The sequence below is a fragment of the Kryptolebias marmoratus genome, linkage group LG15 (genome assembly GCF_001649575.2).
Source record: "Kryptolebias marmoratus isolate JLee-2015 linkage group LG15, ASM164957v2, whole genome shotgun sequence".
Taxonomy (NCBI): Eukaryota; Metazoa; Chordata; class Actinopteri; order Cyprinodontiformes; family Rivulidae; genus Kryptolebias; species Kryptolebias marmoratus.
The window spans coordinates 21,698,863-21,714,727 of NC_051444.1; the positions used below are offsets into that span (position 1 = coordinate 21,698,863).

Sequence of the window (15,865 nt, forward strand, 5' to 3'; positions counted from 1 at the left end):
TACGCAGCAGCTGCAGCCAATGTGTGGCACCGTCCAAGTGCATTAGGATGACACGCAGCCAGAGCAGAAAGACGAGCTGGATGGTGGCATGGAGGCTGTAGACGTGCTGCTAATTCCCTCTGTGTTTGTGCCTGACAGTCGTGCAACAGCTGAAGGTCTGACCTTGAGTATCAGATGCAAATAAATGAAACAATGGTCTCAGTTCTGTGGGTCAGATATTGTGCATACCAACACTTCAACACTCAATGTTTTCATAGGACAAGTAGACTTCATGAAGCATGCAGGACTTTGTCCATGTTCCGACAGGACTGAGTCACCTTTTTACTGGAAAATGTAAAGTTAAAGTGGGAAGAGGGTCTGCACGTTCTTGGTAAAGGTGAATCACGTTTCTCCATCTGGTTTTAGATCACAGTTCCCAAATTATTATTTATTTTTCAAGAAAAAACATTAAATTCAAGTATGAAGTATCTAATGTCTACCAGGGCATTGAGAGTTTTAAATGACTAAAACTAGTCTCTGCTTGAGATTTTTTTTGAGCAGATAAGTTAAACAATACTAAAAATAAGTAACAGAATATAAACATAAAAAAACACCTGTGATATTGGAAGCTGAGCCAGTGGCAGGAGTTTACGTTACTTAGGAAAGAACAGCGGTTTTACAGCAGGGTGGAGGGTTCAGGGAGGACTGACAGCATGATAAAGCGTTCCCTCTACCCCTTAAAACTCTTTCTGAGAAGGAACCTGTAGCAGGGATGCACCTGCTTCTTGGCTACCACAAACAGTGTGTTTTCTTTAGCCATCTGCACAGACAAGCCCTATGTGGTCATCTTCATTAGCAGCATTTCCTTCAAGTGAGCCTAGTTTTGTGTCAACTTACAGCATTTGGTATGACACATTAGATGGTGCAGCTTTCTTCAATTTTTTTGCTTTGAAAATTATTTTTACTTTAATGTGAGGCAAGCTCAGAAATGATACAGCTGCTAACATCTGGATTTTGTTTAGCTAATGTTTCTGAAAGTACTGGTTGAGGCTTCAAAACAAAACTATGTTTCAGTGCTACATTAATATATATTGTTATGTTTTTTTGTATGTGTGTGTGTGTGTGTTTGTTTGTCAGAGTGGGGGCTTTAATGATTTATGAATACAAATGTCCTCTGGTGCCTGGAAAATCTGGGTCTGTCCCTGTACGAAGGGAAAACAAACTGAGCTCCAAAAATGTGAATAGAAGGATGTTTGAGGCCTCTCATGAGTTATACTAACATCCAGCTGTACAAATGTCCTCTAAAGTCTAAATAACCTCAGTGCAGTGAGTCATCAGACATTTTCACTTACTTTGGTTCAGCTTTTACTGGATCTGTTTGAAGTCTTTTTGCCTAAAATGGAGAGATGGGTGCGTTAGCTGCACACGACACTATTTCTTCCGTACTGGGAGCAGCAGATTCAGAGTGACCACAGGTCGGGAGTATCATCAGTCCTCCCTTTTTATTGTGTTTGCTTTTCTGCAAGGAGAACATGTATTTTTCTGTCCCAGCTGTTCCGTGCGGACATCTCGACACTTCACCAGCTGAGTCCGAGGACAACTGTTGGAAATAAGAGTCCGCCTCAGCCTGAACCTAACCATGTCAGTGATGTTTGGAAAGGCGAAGCCATGCGCTGAATGTAACCTGGTGCTGCTCGGTGTGATGGGCTGTGGGAAATCAGGTCGGAGTTTTCAATCTTCACTGGGTAAAAGTAGGATCTGCCTACTTGTTCTTGGAAATAAGACATTTTTCTTGAATTTTAATTGTATTTCTGTGCAGTTTCCATCATGATTGTTTTCGTTTCTGCTATTTTCATTAATTCTGAGTTAATTATTGTGTTTTTTAGCTATGAACGCAATAGTCCAAGTGAAAACTTTACACAGGAGTTTGTTTTATCAGATAATCAGTTCCATGATTCCCGAGGGTAAAAGTGATTGTTTATGTAGCAGTGATTTTTCTCAGGACTCTCACTGGCCCCCTGCTCCCTTGAGACTCCACAACCACTCTCACGGACCTTTTTATGTCTTTTTTTCCTATTTTACAGCACTCACAGTCAAATTCCTCACAAAACGCTTCATCAGTGAATACGACCCTTATTTAGGTAAGCCTTCTTTCCTGTAATTATGATAAAAAGACATGTAAAAAGAGTAAAGTTGCTCTATATTTAGTTTCTAAGGTGTGATTATTTGCACCTGGTGCACTGCCTATTAATCAGGAGTGGAAATTATACTAAAATAATCTCCTCAAGTAAAAGTACAATCACTGTGATGATTTTTACCTTTAGTACAAGTAAGATTGCAAGTGTAAAACTGAAAAGAAAGTAAAAAGTACTTCATTTAAAATGGGAGCATTTATTTATGCAATTGAATGAAAATCTTTACAGATTAAAGTGAAAAAACAAAATAACACATGTTCATGCATACATTTGAGGGATATAATTTATCATTTCAGTGCAAACCATCCCATAGTGATCAATATGTCCAGTAACAAAGCCTGTTAAATAAACCACAATGCAGCTGAAATAAAAACTCGTACATTGCCTTTATTTTGGTTACAGCTCCTTCTTGTGGCTATTCTTGCACACAGAGACATGAGGCAACATAAACATGACAGGTTTGTCCATACTTCAGTCAGTCCCATGCTTGTGTTGAAAATATAGCTCAGACTTATTTAAAATAGGGTCGCTAAGTCCAGTCATTTTGTTTTCTGCAGTAGACAGTGTTTAGCTCTCTTTCTGTTTTCGAAAGTTTAATGTCCAAAGGAAGCAGGGCTGAGCCCAGTCTGTCATCAGCTGCCATCTAACGCTGTGATTCTCATGAGATGAGGATGGAAAACCACTGAGTTGTGAAACATCAAATGGGGAGCCTTGAGATTAATCTCAGAAATTAAATTGAAATTTAAAACTGCTGCATCTTTTTTTTTTTTTTACCATAATTGCTACTAGAGGCAAATGCAGTAGTCATAAATGGAATAAAAAAGCAGTTTGTGTCCTCATTATTTTTGTTTAATTGGCTTATTAGTCATGTTTGTGTACTTCAGCCAGCAGTAGTCAGGTCAGAAGTCTCTGCCACAGTTATTATTTTGTGGTTCGGAAACAGAAAAGTCTGGAAACCACTGATCTAAAAGTCATTAGTTGTTCTGAGAGCGGCATTCTCAGGGCTCTGATGTTCCCAAGAACAAGATGAAAACTTCTCAAAATGTTATCGCTCCCTGTTTCTAAAACCAATCCTCTAGACATTTACTGTATGTTTTTTTCTAAAAGTTTGGAAGTAAAAAGGAGCTAAAAGGTCGATCTCCAGCCATGATGTTACATCATCACATAATTAATAAAAATATCATCCAGAACCTACAGAATATGTGGGTGGTCAAACATTAAATTAGCTCTTTAAAATTAACTTTCAGTATCAGATTATTTGTGTTTTAATATTTACTTGTCATTCACACATTCTGTTGGGAGAATACTCAACATTTGTGAAAATCTTGTTGGCTTTTCTGCCCTTTGTGTGTTTCAGAGGACATCTATTCATCAGAGGAAGTTGTGGACCACCAGCCTGTCACGGTGAGAGTGATGGACACCTGCGACCAGGTGCGAACCACACAGTGAGACAAACATAACATAAGCTGACAAAATTAGTCACCATTTTGGATTCAGTTTATATCAGATATGTGTATGTTGGAGCAACAAACCACAGTTTGATTATTATTTGATGGTAGTTATCAATGTTATTCTCATTCATTTTTTGTTTGATTGTCTTGTGATTTTTTTTTTTCTTCTTTTAAATTTTACCTAGCCATTTTGATGAGGTTAGGGGATTGACAGTTATTGTCCCATAAATGGTAATTCAAACTTTCAGCAGCAGCTATATGTTGCATTCATTTCTGGATAAAGTCCCCCCTCTGCTGGTGAAAGTGTCCCCACCTCTGAGGTCTCACTGAGACAAATCACAGCAATGAAAACAAGAGTCACAACTGAAGAAACTCTTTTCTTTAAATCTCCCAACTCAAATAAAAGGCTAGTTTCAATTAACACGGAGAATTAATCTTAGCTTTTTTAACATTTTTTTGTTTATTTTACCCAATCTTCAGCCTAACTGTCTACATGTGACAGTATTGGGACAATCCGCCTCTGGGTCCATCTTTTCTGCTAACACTAATAATTAGCAGTAATGTTTCCTCTAGGTTTAGATTTAAGAAACTTGTCACAGAGCTGCTGGAACCTGCAGTGAGGGTTTATAATCCAGTGAGTGAAGCAAACTTCCCTTTTAAATTCAGTTTAAACTGCAGGAGCTCACTGACCGAGCAAGTCAGTGTTCTTCTCGTCAAAGTTTAAAGTTTAGACTTCAAAAATGAAGAAGAAAGCAAAAAAAAGCTCACTCTAAAGTTTAGAGATAGCATGAATTAAACATTTCCTTTTTCACCTCTTTTCATTTTTTAGGCTCTATCCTCTTGTGGTTTTTCTTAGCCCATTTCAGCAAACATGATTGAAGCTATTCTGGCTGGTAATGAGGTAAACAAACTTGTGCTGTAATATATTTCAAACAAGTGGCGTACAAAGGTAAATATAGCCGTAATTGAGCACAAAAGAATATCAGTAAAAGGTTGGATTTTTGAACAGTAACAATGGAAAAAAAAGGTCCACAAATTATGAAAAAAGGGGAGGAAATTACTGAACAGTTTTATAACAACTTTTCTCCGATGGGAAGAATATGATCAATTCATACAAGAAAAGTGAAAAAAATTAAATTTGCAAAAAACACAATGAACCAAAATATTCTCATTATGTAATTCCTGATGGTTCTGCATCAAAAACTGTCCCTCATCAACAGCTGGTAGAACCACAAGATTGACTCGTTACTTTAGGATTTTTTTTTTTTTGTCAAGCTCTACAATGAGTCACTTCTACAAATGTCACTTCAAACTTTAGTGTGTCAAAACAGAAGCCTTGTCTTTACTTTGTCCAGCTGCAGTGTTGACACTTCTCTGATCTCTGAGACATCTGAGATGGACTGTCACAGAGTGGAAACATGGATTGTACTCAGTATTTAGATTTCTTTTTTTTTTAGATAAATAGACGATGTGTGCTACAGAATAAAATGAAAATTATTAGGAAAACAATACCATTTACTGCACACGTTGTTGAGGCATGGGTGAGGAGAAGAAGGAAACAGGTACTGAACTGACCTGCCTTCAGTCTGGGCTTGTTTTCAGAAAATAGTTTGTGGATAAATTAAAAAAAAAAAAGGACAAATACCCTTTTCTGCTGCACGTGCTGGAATAAAAAGTAGGACCAAATAACACCTGAAACACTTCATATTCTCAGAGCCAGAATGTGTTTGAATTGTTCTGACGAGAAAAAAGCAACATTTCAAAGTGGTAAAAAGTTTTGCTGTCCCACTTTTTTTTTTAACAAATCACACAATATCTCAGGTTTTTGCAGTCTGTAATAAAGTAAAAACTAACTCAAAAATGCTTTGTTTTTATTTCCATTTCTCGTTCCATCTCATCGTTTTAGGATTTGAGGCTGTAAATTGGCATTAAAGCAAAAGTTGCTCTCAGAGCAACATTCCAGATACATTTTTATTATTTTAATTGCTATTTATTATCATTTAAATCAGCAATTATTTTTGGCTGGCCTTATTTACAATGACATTGAGTAACATAAGCATATCCCATTACAAAAAGTAATGAAACCATACAGTAAAGGGGATATTCAGTGAGAAAATTAAAGAACAGCATGACCCAAAATAACAGTTCAATTAGATTCATATACGTATTTTATTATATTTAATCTTAGAAGAATTTATTATATTAGTTTTTTGTGACCAAAAAGCTCGGAAAGCTTCCTGCTGACGGTAAATCCTTTGGAGTCTTTATTTATTGGACTGGACTCAGTTCACATAGTTGCTTGTTGATGAAAAAAACATGACTTTTCACTCACCCTCTGTGCGTATGTGTCCATGCGTGTGTGTGTGCAGGAGGGCCCAGTGAATTGTGAGCGGTATCTGTCCTGGGCCAATGCCTTCCTGGTGGTCTACAGCATCAATGCCATGGAGAGCTTTAGCGGCTGTCAGCTCTATCTGCAGAAACTTTCCCTGCACAACAAAACCTTCCGACCACAAACTCCCATCATCCTGCTGGGCAACAAGCTGGACATGGACAGATACAGGCTGGTATTCCTGTGGATGTGTGGGTATATGTGTGCCAGTTACCATTTGTCGTGTGCTCCAGGATACAGCGTTTAATTTCAGGGCTTAGTATTGCTGAAGTTACCAAAGAGAGCAAACATTTGACTAAACAGTCTGTAGTAATGAAAAAAATAAGAAATATACATCTCAAGCTTCACCTAGACTACACCACATGTTTTAAAAATTGAAACTGCATCCATGCAGACTCGACACATGAAGCTTTTGAGAAACGATTATGTAGCAGTATGTTTCACACATGCCCACTCTCACTTTGTGCTCTCGAAACTGAAAGTTTTGCGATTAAACTTTAATAATGTGCTGAAAAAAAAGAGAAAACTGTAAAAAGTGTTGGGAAAAAAATTCAGTCTTCAGTTAAAAAAATATATATCCAGAGTGGTGTGGAGGGGGCTTATGTCTTAATGCGCAAGGTTTCAGTTCAGCTCGAAACACACTAATTGTCTTAGTGCGGCAAGCAAACACTTAAACCTCTTTGAATATTGCTTGTCAAATAAAAAAGCAAGTGTACAGCCATGTTTTTACATCTGCTAAGCCATCAAATTAAAATTTCCAGCGCCTGATGAGATGGCATTGATTTAAACCTCTTTAGGAAGTGACAGGTCTCTGATAAATGCTGCATCAAATCAAAGAGTGTTCAGATATAATGTGAGGCTGACAGCCATCTGTTTGAATGCTGATGCTGAAAGGGAAGTGGGTCTCTCAACAGAAAACACCGAAGGCAAAATGGTCAGTGTGAGCAAGAAGGCCTTAAAACCTGTTTTAGGTGAATAAAGGAGTCATGGAGGAGCTATCTTTGTCATTCTACTGATATTTTCTTTTTTTTAACCCTACAAAACAAGATTAAATCCTTGACTGTTCAAAGAAAAAAGCTGCAAAGTCTTTATAAACACTTGCTTGTCCTCTCAGACAGGTGAGCCAGCGTGATGGCGAGGCCTTGGCAGCACGTTTCGGCTGTTTATTCTTCGAGGTGTCGGCCTGTAGGGACTTCCCCTCCGTGCAGCACGTCTTCTACGAGGCGGTGAGGAGGGCGAAGAGGGACGGCGAGCGTGTCAGTTTGATCCGGCCCGTTTATGTCAGCGAGGACAAGGCGCTGCTCAGCGTCCCCACCTTCACGACGCCGTGCTACAAGGAGCTGCCGGCCCCCGCCACCGCCAAGCTGGTCACCGTGAAGGCGTCCAGAGCCCAGAGCAAGCGGAGGGCCGCCACGCTCACCTTGCTCAAAGGCTTCAAGATCTTCTGACACTTCCTGGACCCCACCTGTGTGTCCTCCGTCCCTGACTGTGATAAGTAGGACATTAGGCAGCACTCTGAAGGAGAGGGGAAGATGAGCAACGAGCTACACTGACAGGACCACATCTGAAGAATGAGTAAAAATGCTCTTCTGCACGTGTGAGCATCTGCTCTATGTTTCATTTCTTCAAGTGACACAAACATAAAAGATTTTCATAAGAAAATCACTCTTTTCAGACTGTCTTGGACTGGAAGGGGGACATTCTACTGTACGCTTTATACAGAACATGACTGCAGGTCTCTTATTCTGCTATTTCAACTGACCAACAAAAGAAAAAAAAAGGAAAAACACCTTAATAATGAATAAAATTTAGATTTGTGTTGCATGACTTAGTCAACATGTAAATACCCAGAACACTGTGAAATCAACTGAATTCTTTGTTTTAGTATTTTAAGTTTGTTATGAGTATACCTCTTTATGAATAGATCTTCATTAATGGTCAAATAAAAGCTACAGTCCTAATAGATTCTGAAGAAATGAGATTATTACGCAGGATACAAGTATTATCATCAACAAAAGAAAATATTTTTTTGTGGTATATTGAAGAATATTAGTTTTATTTGAATCCACCCCAACTTTGAAGTATCATAAATAAAGTTTGGCTTCCCCAAGAAAGGAAACTGCTGAAAAATGAATAAATAATTTAGTGAGTCATGATGACTTTCAGTGTAGGCAGTGATGTAGTATCTGCATGACCAGCCTGCTGCGGTGAAATCTTGTTTGTATCAAACTGTTTCCACCTCAGTTACCTTAAGAAAAACAGAGTCATAACTTCTTTCTTTGTGTACCACACACATTTACACACCAGGGAGTGCTGCAGCATTCTCTGCACCCCTAATTCCCTGGGTTACAAAGAGTGTATTTGACTCAGGCTTTGTTTGATGTTAGCTTTTAAAGTGTAGCCTTTGGTAGGTGCTGGGATTAACATTGGGAGACACCAAGGAACAGTGTTTAATGATGAGCAGAAGACTGAAATGACATTTGGGAAATCAGCCAATCAGTTCTACCATCTGATCGAAGGCATTAAAAAACAGAGAGAGGCAGAACTTTTTAACATCTGGCTGAAGTTGTTCTAGTCTAAAAAAACAAATAAAAATGGAGATCTGCCCTTTAGGTTCCACCGCATACAAGTTAGGAAAAGCAACAACCCATCAATATGATGAAATGTTTTATTAATGTACTGTATTAATATTCTAAGACATGCCTCAAATGGAGACCTGCTATCAAAACAACAGTCATTAACACACATGGATCGTACATAAGATGAGGATTTTCATTAAAAAAACCAATCAGTTCATATCTGCTGTTGTTGAAAAAAGCATTTATGATTGTTGTCACGCACAGGAACATTACAGTCTATCAAAAAAAAATCTTTAGAAACTGTGTGACACGCTGATGATGTTGTTCACGCTGTCGTCTTCACTTCATCACAGGCTTCTTGCTCCACATCTGGGACCTCCTCTTGTTTCTCCTCCTCCTGTGTCTCCTCCGCAGGAGGATCTGAGTACAGGCAGGAGGTGTCGCCATTTTTCCACGTGACCACGATGTTTCCTGCCGTCAGCGTGCTGGCGTCGCCTTCGATGTTGGGGTACTTGTGTTCCTGCAGCAGCAGAGATGTGCCGTTGTCTTGGAGGGGTGGAACGACCAGCAGCTCCTCACCTTCGCCTCTTTTAACCAGGGATGCAGCTGCTTTGTATTTTGCTATCTTTTTTCTGCTCCTGCAGGCAATAAAACAGGGAACCTTTAAAATGGCATATGGTACATCCATTTGCAGGTTGCATGGTAATTGTTTAATTTCGTACTTATTGGCCACGGTTCCCATTCCCAACAGAAGAAACCCAATGAGCAGACAGATGAAGGCCAGTCCCAGCAGCACAAAGGTCCACATGGTGGCTGAAACACAACAAAGACAACTCAGAACTCATTATAATATCATATAAATTATTTTCTTTTGTTTTGGTTTGTTCTTATGATTCTTATTTCTCTGTAAATCATCCTGGATAATCGGTCAAAATGACACCATTCAGATTAATCTGTCACTAAAAAGACATGGTAATGATAGAACATATTCCTTGAATACAACCCTTTAATTACTTATTAACAGAATACATTTTACCATTAGACGGCCTTCAAAATAAACAGCATCTTTGCAGTGCATCTTCTGTTTTAAGATATTTAATCTGACTTTTTCAGGTTAGATGTGTGTTTATGTCTTTGCTCCTTCAAACAGGCCTGTTTTATCTGCATCTCACCTCAAAGAGGAGGAGCATAATGGAACCATTATGTGATTTGGTTCCTCACAACAAGGCCTATACTGTCGTATGATCAGATTTGGAGAGGTTTACATTTTTCATTCAGCTTTCATTTGAATTCTAAATGTTTTGAGCAGTCAGCAGTGCTTACGATCCTCTGTTCTGTAAAACCAGAGTAAATACTCTCTCTGCTCATCCGTCATGGTTGCCATCTCTTCTACGAGCTCCTCTTCTTCCCCAAACGGGTCACTGGAGGACCTCCTGAGTCCTGAGGAGGAAAACACACAAGAAGCCATAAAACAAACTAGTCTCACATTCACCACCAGGCTTATACTGCTGTAAAGATCTCACAAATGCTTTTTATTACTATTTTTGTATTGGTAAATATTTTAGAACAATCATATTTTTTTTCCAATAAATTGAAGACATTAGAAACTGTTTTTTCTTGTCTGAGTTCATGTTGTCTACAAATTTCTCATCAGAGGTTCGAAGATCAAAATAAACTTGTGTTTTGCAGAAATAAGATGTAAGACGGCACAAAACTGACACATCCGCTAATACGTGCCTTACAACAAATATATGAATGTATGAGTATGTGCAGCAAAACAATGACAAATGCTACAGAGCTGTGCAGTGCAGTCAGGAGATTCATTCGTTTCAAGAGCTTTAAAGGTTTCCTGTTTACGTGTTCAAAGATCAAACTTGAAGTTTTCCTCGAAGATGGCTGTATTCACCTGAAATGTCAAAGGCTTGAAGTTTCAAAACACACAGGGAGATTAGATGACAAAGTGTAAAAATGGACAAATTTTCTGAGAGGATGATGCTCTACTACCTGCTGCTATCTCAATCAGTATCATGGCAACATAATGAAACAGCCACTTTAATCATCACTCATCTTGATTAATTACCAACAAATAGATAAGATCTACTCCCCTGAGGCACATAAACAGTCTTTTAAAAAAAAGAAAAAGTTAAATAGAAACTAGACTGCATAAAAGACTTTTGAAACTGCGAAGTATTTCTACACTGCTACTTTTAGAGAAGAAAAGGACCACTTCTGTCACTTTTTGTCAAACTGAGCTTCATGTGGCAGCTGTTAGTGCAAAAAAGCACAAAACATCACATTTAAAGGATCCACTTTTGTTCACTGGTCCCTCAGAGACTTACTGAGTCTGTCCTGGCAGATGTCCCCCTCATCAAGAGATCCCCACTTTGCGTGTTTGCTGTGCTTTGTGAGAATCAGACGCTGTCCGTCGGTCGACAGCAGCATTGATGCGTTTCTGCTGAAGAGCCTGCCGCTGTCGCAGTCCCACAGTAGTCCTGCGGGGTTCACATCTGGCTCAGAGCAGGGCTGGGTGTGGACCGACTCGCTCTGTTGGGCTGATAAACATCTGGACGATGCGACACACATCAGCATGCCCTGACCGACCCAGGCCCACCGCTGAAACTCAGAGTCCAGGTTGCACTTCTTCAGGAGGACTTCACTTGAACCTGCGGAGTCCTCCACACACAAGCTGAGTTTGCTGTTGTGGATCATGAACGTCCCTCCCCCTGCAGGAGGGGAAAGGGTGACAGCATTAGATTTATGAATGCTGGTTTATAAAACCAATACAAATACATATATATGTTTTACCTTTGAAGTATTCCCTTACCTGAGACGAGGAGAAGCAGTAAAATCCAGGTGTAAGGCATGTCTAATGAAGGATGAAGAAGTGTTATTAAAAAAACTCCAAGCAAGAAATCAAAGCACAAAACACATCCTATTTGAATTTTTTTTCTAAGACCCGGAACCACAGATGTACAAATTTCTATGTGACTTTGTCGAAACGTTTTCATCATTTTAATCGTTGGTGACTTAAACGTCTTTGTGAGATCTGACTGATCTGCTTTTTCCTCAGAAGGTAGATCAGAACCGTGTTTGACTTTGGGTTTTTATCAGTTTCAATTCCTTTCCCCAAACATTCACTCTGCTGGAATTATAACTTTCAAAATTTGATCCAAGAATAAACTGAGCCAACTTCTGTCACATTTAAAGTAGTGACACGTCTCAGGCCTCACCTGGTCCCACCACAGACTGATCAGCCTTCTTTTAAGGGACTTTCAGAAATAGGGTCCTGGGATCGTTGTTTGGTAGATTGTGTACCCGTGTTGACCATGTCATTATCTTTTAACCAAAAATAGAAAAGTTGTGTGGGGAAAAAAAATAAAGTACATCCTGTAATTCAACAGCTTGTAGAACAACCGCGAGCAGCAAAAACTCAAAGTAGTTGCTTTCTCTCTGACTTCTTCAGTTTGTCACATCACCGAGGAGGGAGTTTGGCCCACTCTTCTTTCCAACACTGCTTCAGGTCATTGAGGTTTGCTGACGTTTGTTTCTGCACAGCTCTTTAAAGGTCCAAACCCCAGTAGTTAAGTCAGGTTGAGGCCTGGACTTTGATTTGACCATTACAGCACCTTGATTCTTTTCTTTCTCAGCCGTTCTGTTGTAGATTTCCTCCCGTGTTAACATGATTCTGTTGCATCATAACCCAGTTTGGTCCAAGCCTCAGCTGTTGGACAGACGGCCTCAGATTTCACTCTAGACTACCTTGGTCTACAGAGGAGTAAATGCTTGACTTAATGAGGTGCCCAGGCCCTGTGGCTCCATAACAAGCCCAAACCATCACCCCTCTGCCACCGTGCTTGACAGTTGGTATAAGGTGTTTGCACTGAATCACTGCGTTGGGTTTTTGTCAAACATAACACTGTGCGTTATTAGCATCTGCCCGGCAGACATCGTTCCAGAAGTCTTGTGGTTCATTTAGATGTGTCACAAAATCAGAGATATTTCTTGTTTACGTGCCTGAAATTCTACTGTCAAGGGTTTTTTGAAAACCTTCAAACTTTCTCTTGGTGTTAGCGATGAATTAAACACTTCTATCTGACCTGAACTTGTTAGGAAGAGAAACTGTTATGTTACCTTTAAGTTGAGAAATAAGTGCTTGCGTATATTTAGGATGGCAGTTTGTTTGTGCGTTATGGCTCCTATGTGGGCAGTTGTCCAGATGATGGCAGTCTAACATCAATGGTTTATACTTTGTGCAGTTGCTGTAATGACTTGAGGGAGTGCTCAGTTGAGTACATGCTACAACTAAAGTTATTCTGACTTTAACATTATTACAGAAGTGAAACACCTTCAAGAACTGAGAGTGGAAGTCCGGTGCTTCTGTTTTAACTCTTGGGATTATCATGATACGAATGACTGAAAATCTACAGATTTACAGTGTCCTTTTAAAGATATTTCTTATGTCTCTGCTTCATTCTCACCAGCAAATATGTTAGGATTAAGAGTTAAAAGCCCATAACCAGGATTACAATTATTGAACATGGTTACATTTCGATATAAAACACATAGTTTGAGTTAGAAAAGTCTACAGTGTCATTTTCATACCTTAAAAGTTCACATTCTACATTGTCAATACATTTTCTAAAGAAACTGTTTTATAAGAACTCGCATGACCTTTTAATGTGTGTTTTGCTGAAAAAAGGTGATAAAAGTACATTTGTTGGACAGGCTGAAGGCCCTTATCTTGTCTGCCAAGTACTGGATCGAACAAACAGGAGAGCTTTCAAAAGGAAGCAGAAAACCTTGGAGCGAAAACACGTGTGTGAATATCTTGCTTAAATAATGACTCCTCTGTAGACAGCTGGGAGGCAGGAATATTAAGATCATAATTATGATGACTTAGAAACAAAAACTCCCGCGTTATTTACCTCACAGGTCAGGGTGAAACGGCGCCATTTGTTTTAAAAATGTAAAATGTTCAAATAATTGCCAACATGCATCATGTGTGGATGAATATTATGAAATGAAGTGAACGTTTTGGAGCTGCTGCAGATATTGTGCTCTTGTTGTTCCTGCGTTCTGTGGCTGCATCTGAATAATTTGTCCCGAGCTGATGCAAAAGCACTGAGCACAAAGGCAAAAATGATAAATAAATAAATTAGCCACCTGGATGAGACTGAGGCACTTCAACCCCCCCCCCCCTTTTTTTGCAGCACTGTGCATTACCTCCTCTGTTCATTTTCCTCTCGTTCATGTGTAATTATCAGAGGAAAAAGATAAACAGAATAGGCCTTCTAATCTTCAGCTGAGTCTGCCATTTGACCCCACATCATTTCACACTTATTCCCATTTTCCAAGACGGAAAACAAAGCTCAGCACCTGGTGAATTTGAAACAGTTAGAAATGCTAATAAGCCGACAGCAAATGAGCAGCAGGTTAACAAGCTGTGACAGAAACAACTTTCCTCTCAGCGGGAACCTCCTGGAAGAGCACAGATGAACACAAACTACAAAACATCACATCAGGCACAGCAAATATTTATCTAGCACCGTTTCTGAATCACATCAGTGCTGCTCTACTGTTTATTTTCATTTCTTTTGCTCTACTCACTCTGTACTCGCTGGTGCTGTGACTCTGGCAGAGGTGAGAAGGAGGGAATGGTTAACTGCGCAGCACGTAAAGTTAAACAACAACAACAAAAAAAAAACTTTCCAAAGTTCACTGGGAGGAGTCTGCACGTCATTTCCTCACTTGCTCCTCTCCTTTTGAAAAGTGTGTGTGTAAAAACTAATAACATTTTTATTGCACGCAGCCACAAGGTGAAAGGAGGGCGATGATGCTTTTAACCCGTGTCTGAGAGTGTGTTTGCTTATGTGTGTCTGTAAGCAAAATATCTCATAAACAACTGGATGATTTTAATGAAACCTTCAAAAAGCAATCACTGGGTGCGCTTCAGCAACTGATTACCTTAGTTAGTCCAATTCGAGATGGCCGCCACAGGGAAGCAACATCACCAAACACAAAGATGACTATAACTCTGTCAGTTTTACAGATGTTGGGTTACAGTTTGGGGTGGTGGTAGTTAAGAGTCATTCCCAACATATACTATGAGCTCTAACTGAACGCATCTTGGCTCTGTATAAAACTTCACAGCTAACTGTGGGACAGATTTTAGCGAAACTCTCAAAAAGTGTCCTGATGCATGCTCAATAGTCCAGGTAGATAAATATAACAAGGCTGAGTCAAGTCCTCTGGACGGGTTCTTCTTTGTTGAAATGATTCGTCTTTTATCCAAAAGTCTTCTTCAGTCTGAGGAGCTGCAAGCAAACTCAGCCTTATAAACAGCAGCTTCGCGTGGTTAACCCACCAGTTGCTGGTGACACCCAAAACTCGTTGTTCACGTTTGAAAAGAGGACCATCAGCCTAACGGGAGATCCTGAAGGCTGCTTGCCTTTCACAGAAGGGCTGAGTGATACTCGTAATAACAGCGTTGTAGGATTGTGACATTTGGACACAGAGGCCACCGCCCCTGTTTAACGACAGACAGGTTCTCCTCACAAAGACTATAAAAGAAGGTAAAAGACAAAACGTTCCAACAAAGAACAACCTGTCCAGAGGACTTGACTCGACCTTGTTAGAGATCTCAAAAAATGATTGTTTGATACGCATCTAACATATGGTTAACTCTGAGAGTCAACTCAATTAAAGATGGCTGCCACAGCCAACTGACTACAGAAGTGACTATTTGTTGCACAAAAACTTAGTCAGGCTAAGTTATATTGACCTAAAATTGGGTATGGTAGTAGCTGAGATGCATTTCCAACGTATTCTCTGAGCACTACACATTGCACAAGATCTTTCCTTTAAATTTTGATTTTAATAAAACTGTCAGAAAATAATCCCTGGCTGCACATCTACAACTAATTAACTTTTGGAATCAGTTCAATTCAAGATGGCCACCACAACTAATCAACCTTAGGCAACACAAAAGTGGCAACAGATTTGCCAGATTTGAAGATATAACACTAAAGTTTGGTGTGGGAGTAGCTGAGAGTCAGTCAACACACATATACTGAGTGCTCACAGATTGTGTGACATCTGGGAACATTGTATGAGATCGTACACAATGATGGGCTATATTTCTCAATATAAGATGATTTTTCTATAAGACTCTGGCTTGAAAAGTGGCAGGTGCCTAATATATAAGTCTACACAGTAAGTTGCTACAAATCCGTCTGGTGGTATTTGGGATTTTAACTTTTGTGTAGCAAGTTT

General features: G+C 39.5%; 2 protein-coding genes across 3 annotated transcripts; one reads left to right on the top strand and one right to left on the bottom strand.

The window, feature by feature from the left end:
- The first annotated feature begins 21 nt into the window (after nt 1–21).
- Nucleotides 22–8,873, top strand: rasl12 (RAS-like, family 12). Of its 2 annotated transcripts, XM_025006683.2 has the most exons (6): nt 22–155; nt 1,531–1,700; nt 2,064–2,120; nt 3,532–3,605; nt 5,995–6,185; nt 7,129–7,462. In XM_025006683.2, exons 2-6 carry the CDS (start codon nt 1,619–1,621, stop codon nt 7,460–7,462), a joined length of 738 nt encoding a protein of 245 aa, XP_024862451.1. In that variant the 5' UTR covers nt 22–155; nt 1,531–1,618. The 2 variants fall into 2 exon arrangements, with proteins under 2 accessions (XP_024862451.1, XP_037835815.1); XM_037979887.1 differs by having other exon boundaries at nt 22–1,700; nt 7,129–8,873.
- On the bottom strand, nt 8,818–14,266 carry si:cabz01068815.1 (solute carrier family 51 subunit beta). Its single transcript, XM_017419592.2, has 6 exons — nt 14,201–14,266; nt 11,418–11,459; nt 10,933–11,316; nt 9,917–10,033; nt 9,316–9,406; nt 8,818–9,231 (listed from the first exon to the last, which is right to left on the bottom strand). The coding sequence occupies exons 2-6, from the start codon at nt 11,455–11,457 to the stop codon at nt 8,919–8,921; spliced, it is 945 nt and encodes a 314-aa protein (XP_017275081.1). The 5' UTR covers nt 11,458–11,459; nt 14,201–14,266; the 3' UTR covers nt 8,818–8,918.
- Between the last annotated feature and the right edge of the window lie 1,599 nt (nt 14,267–15,865).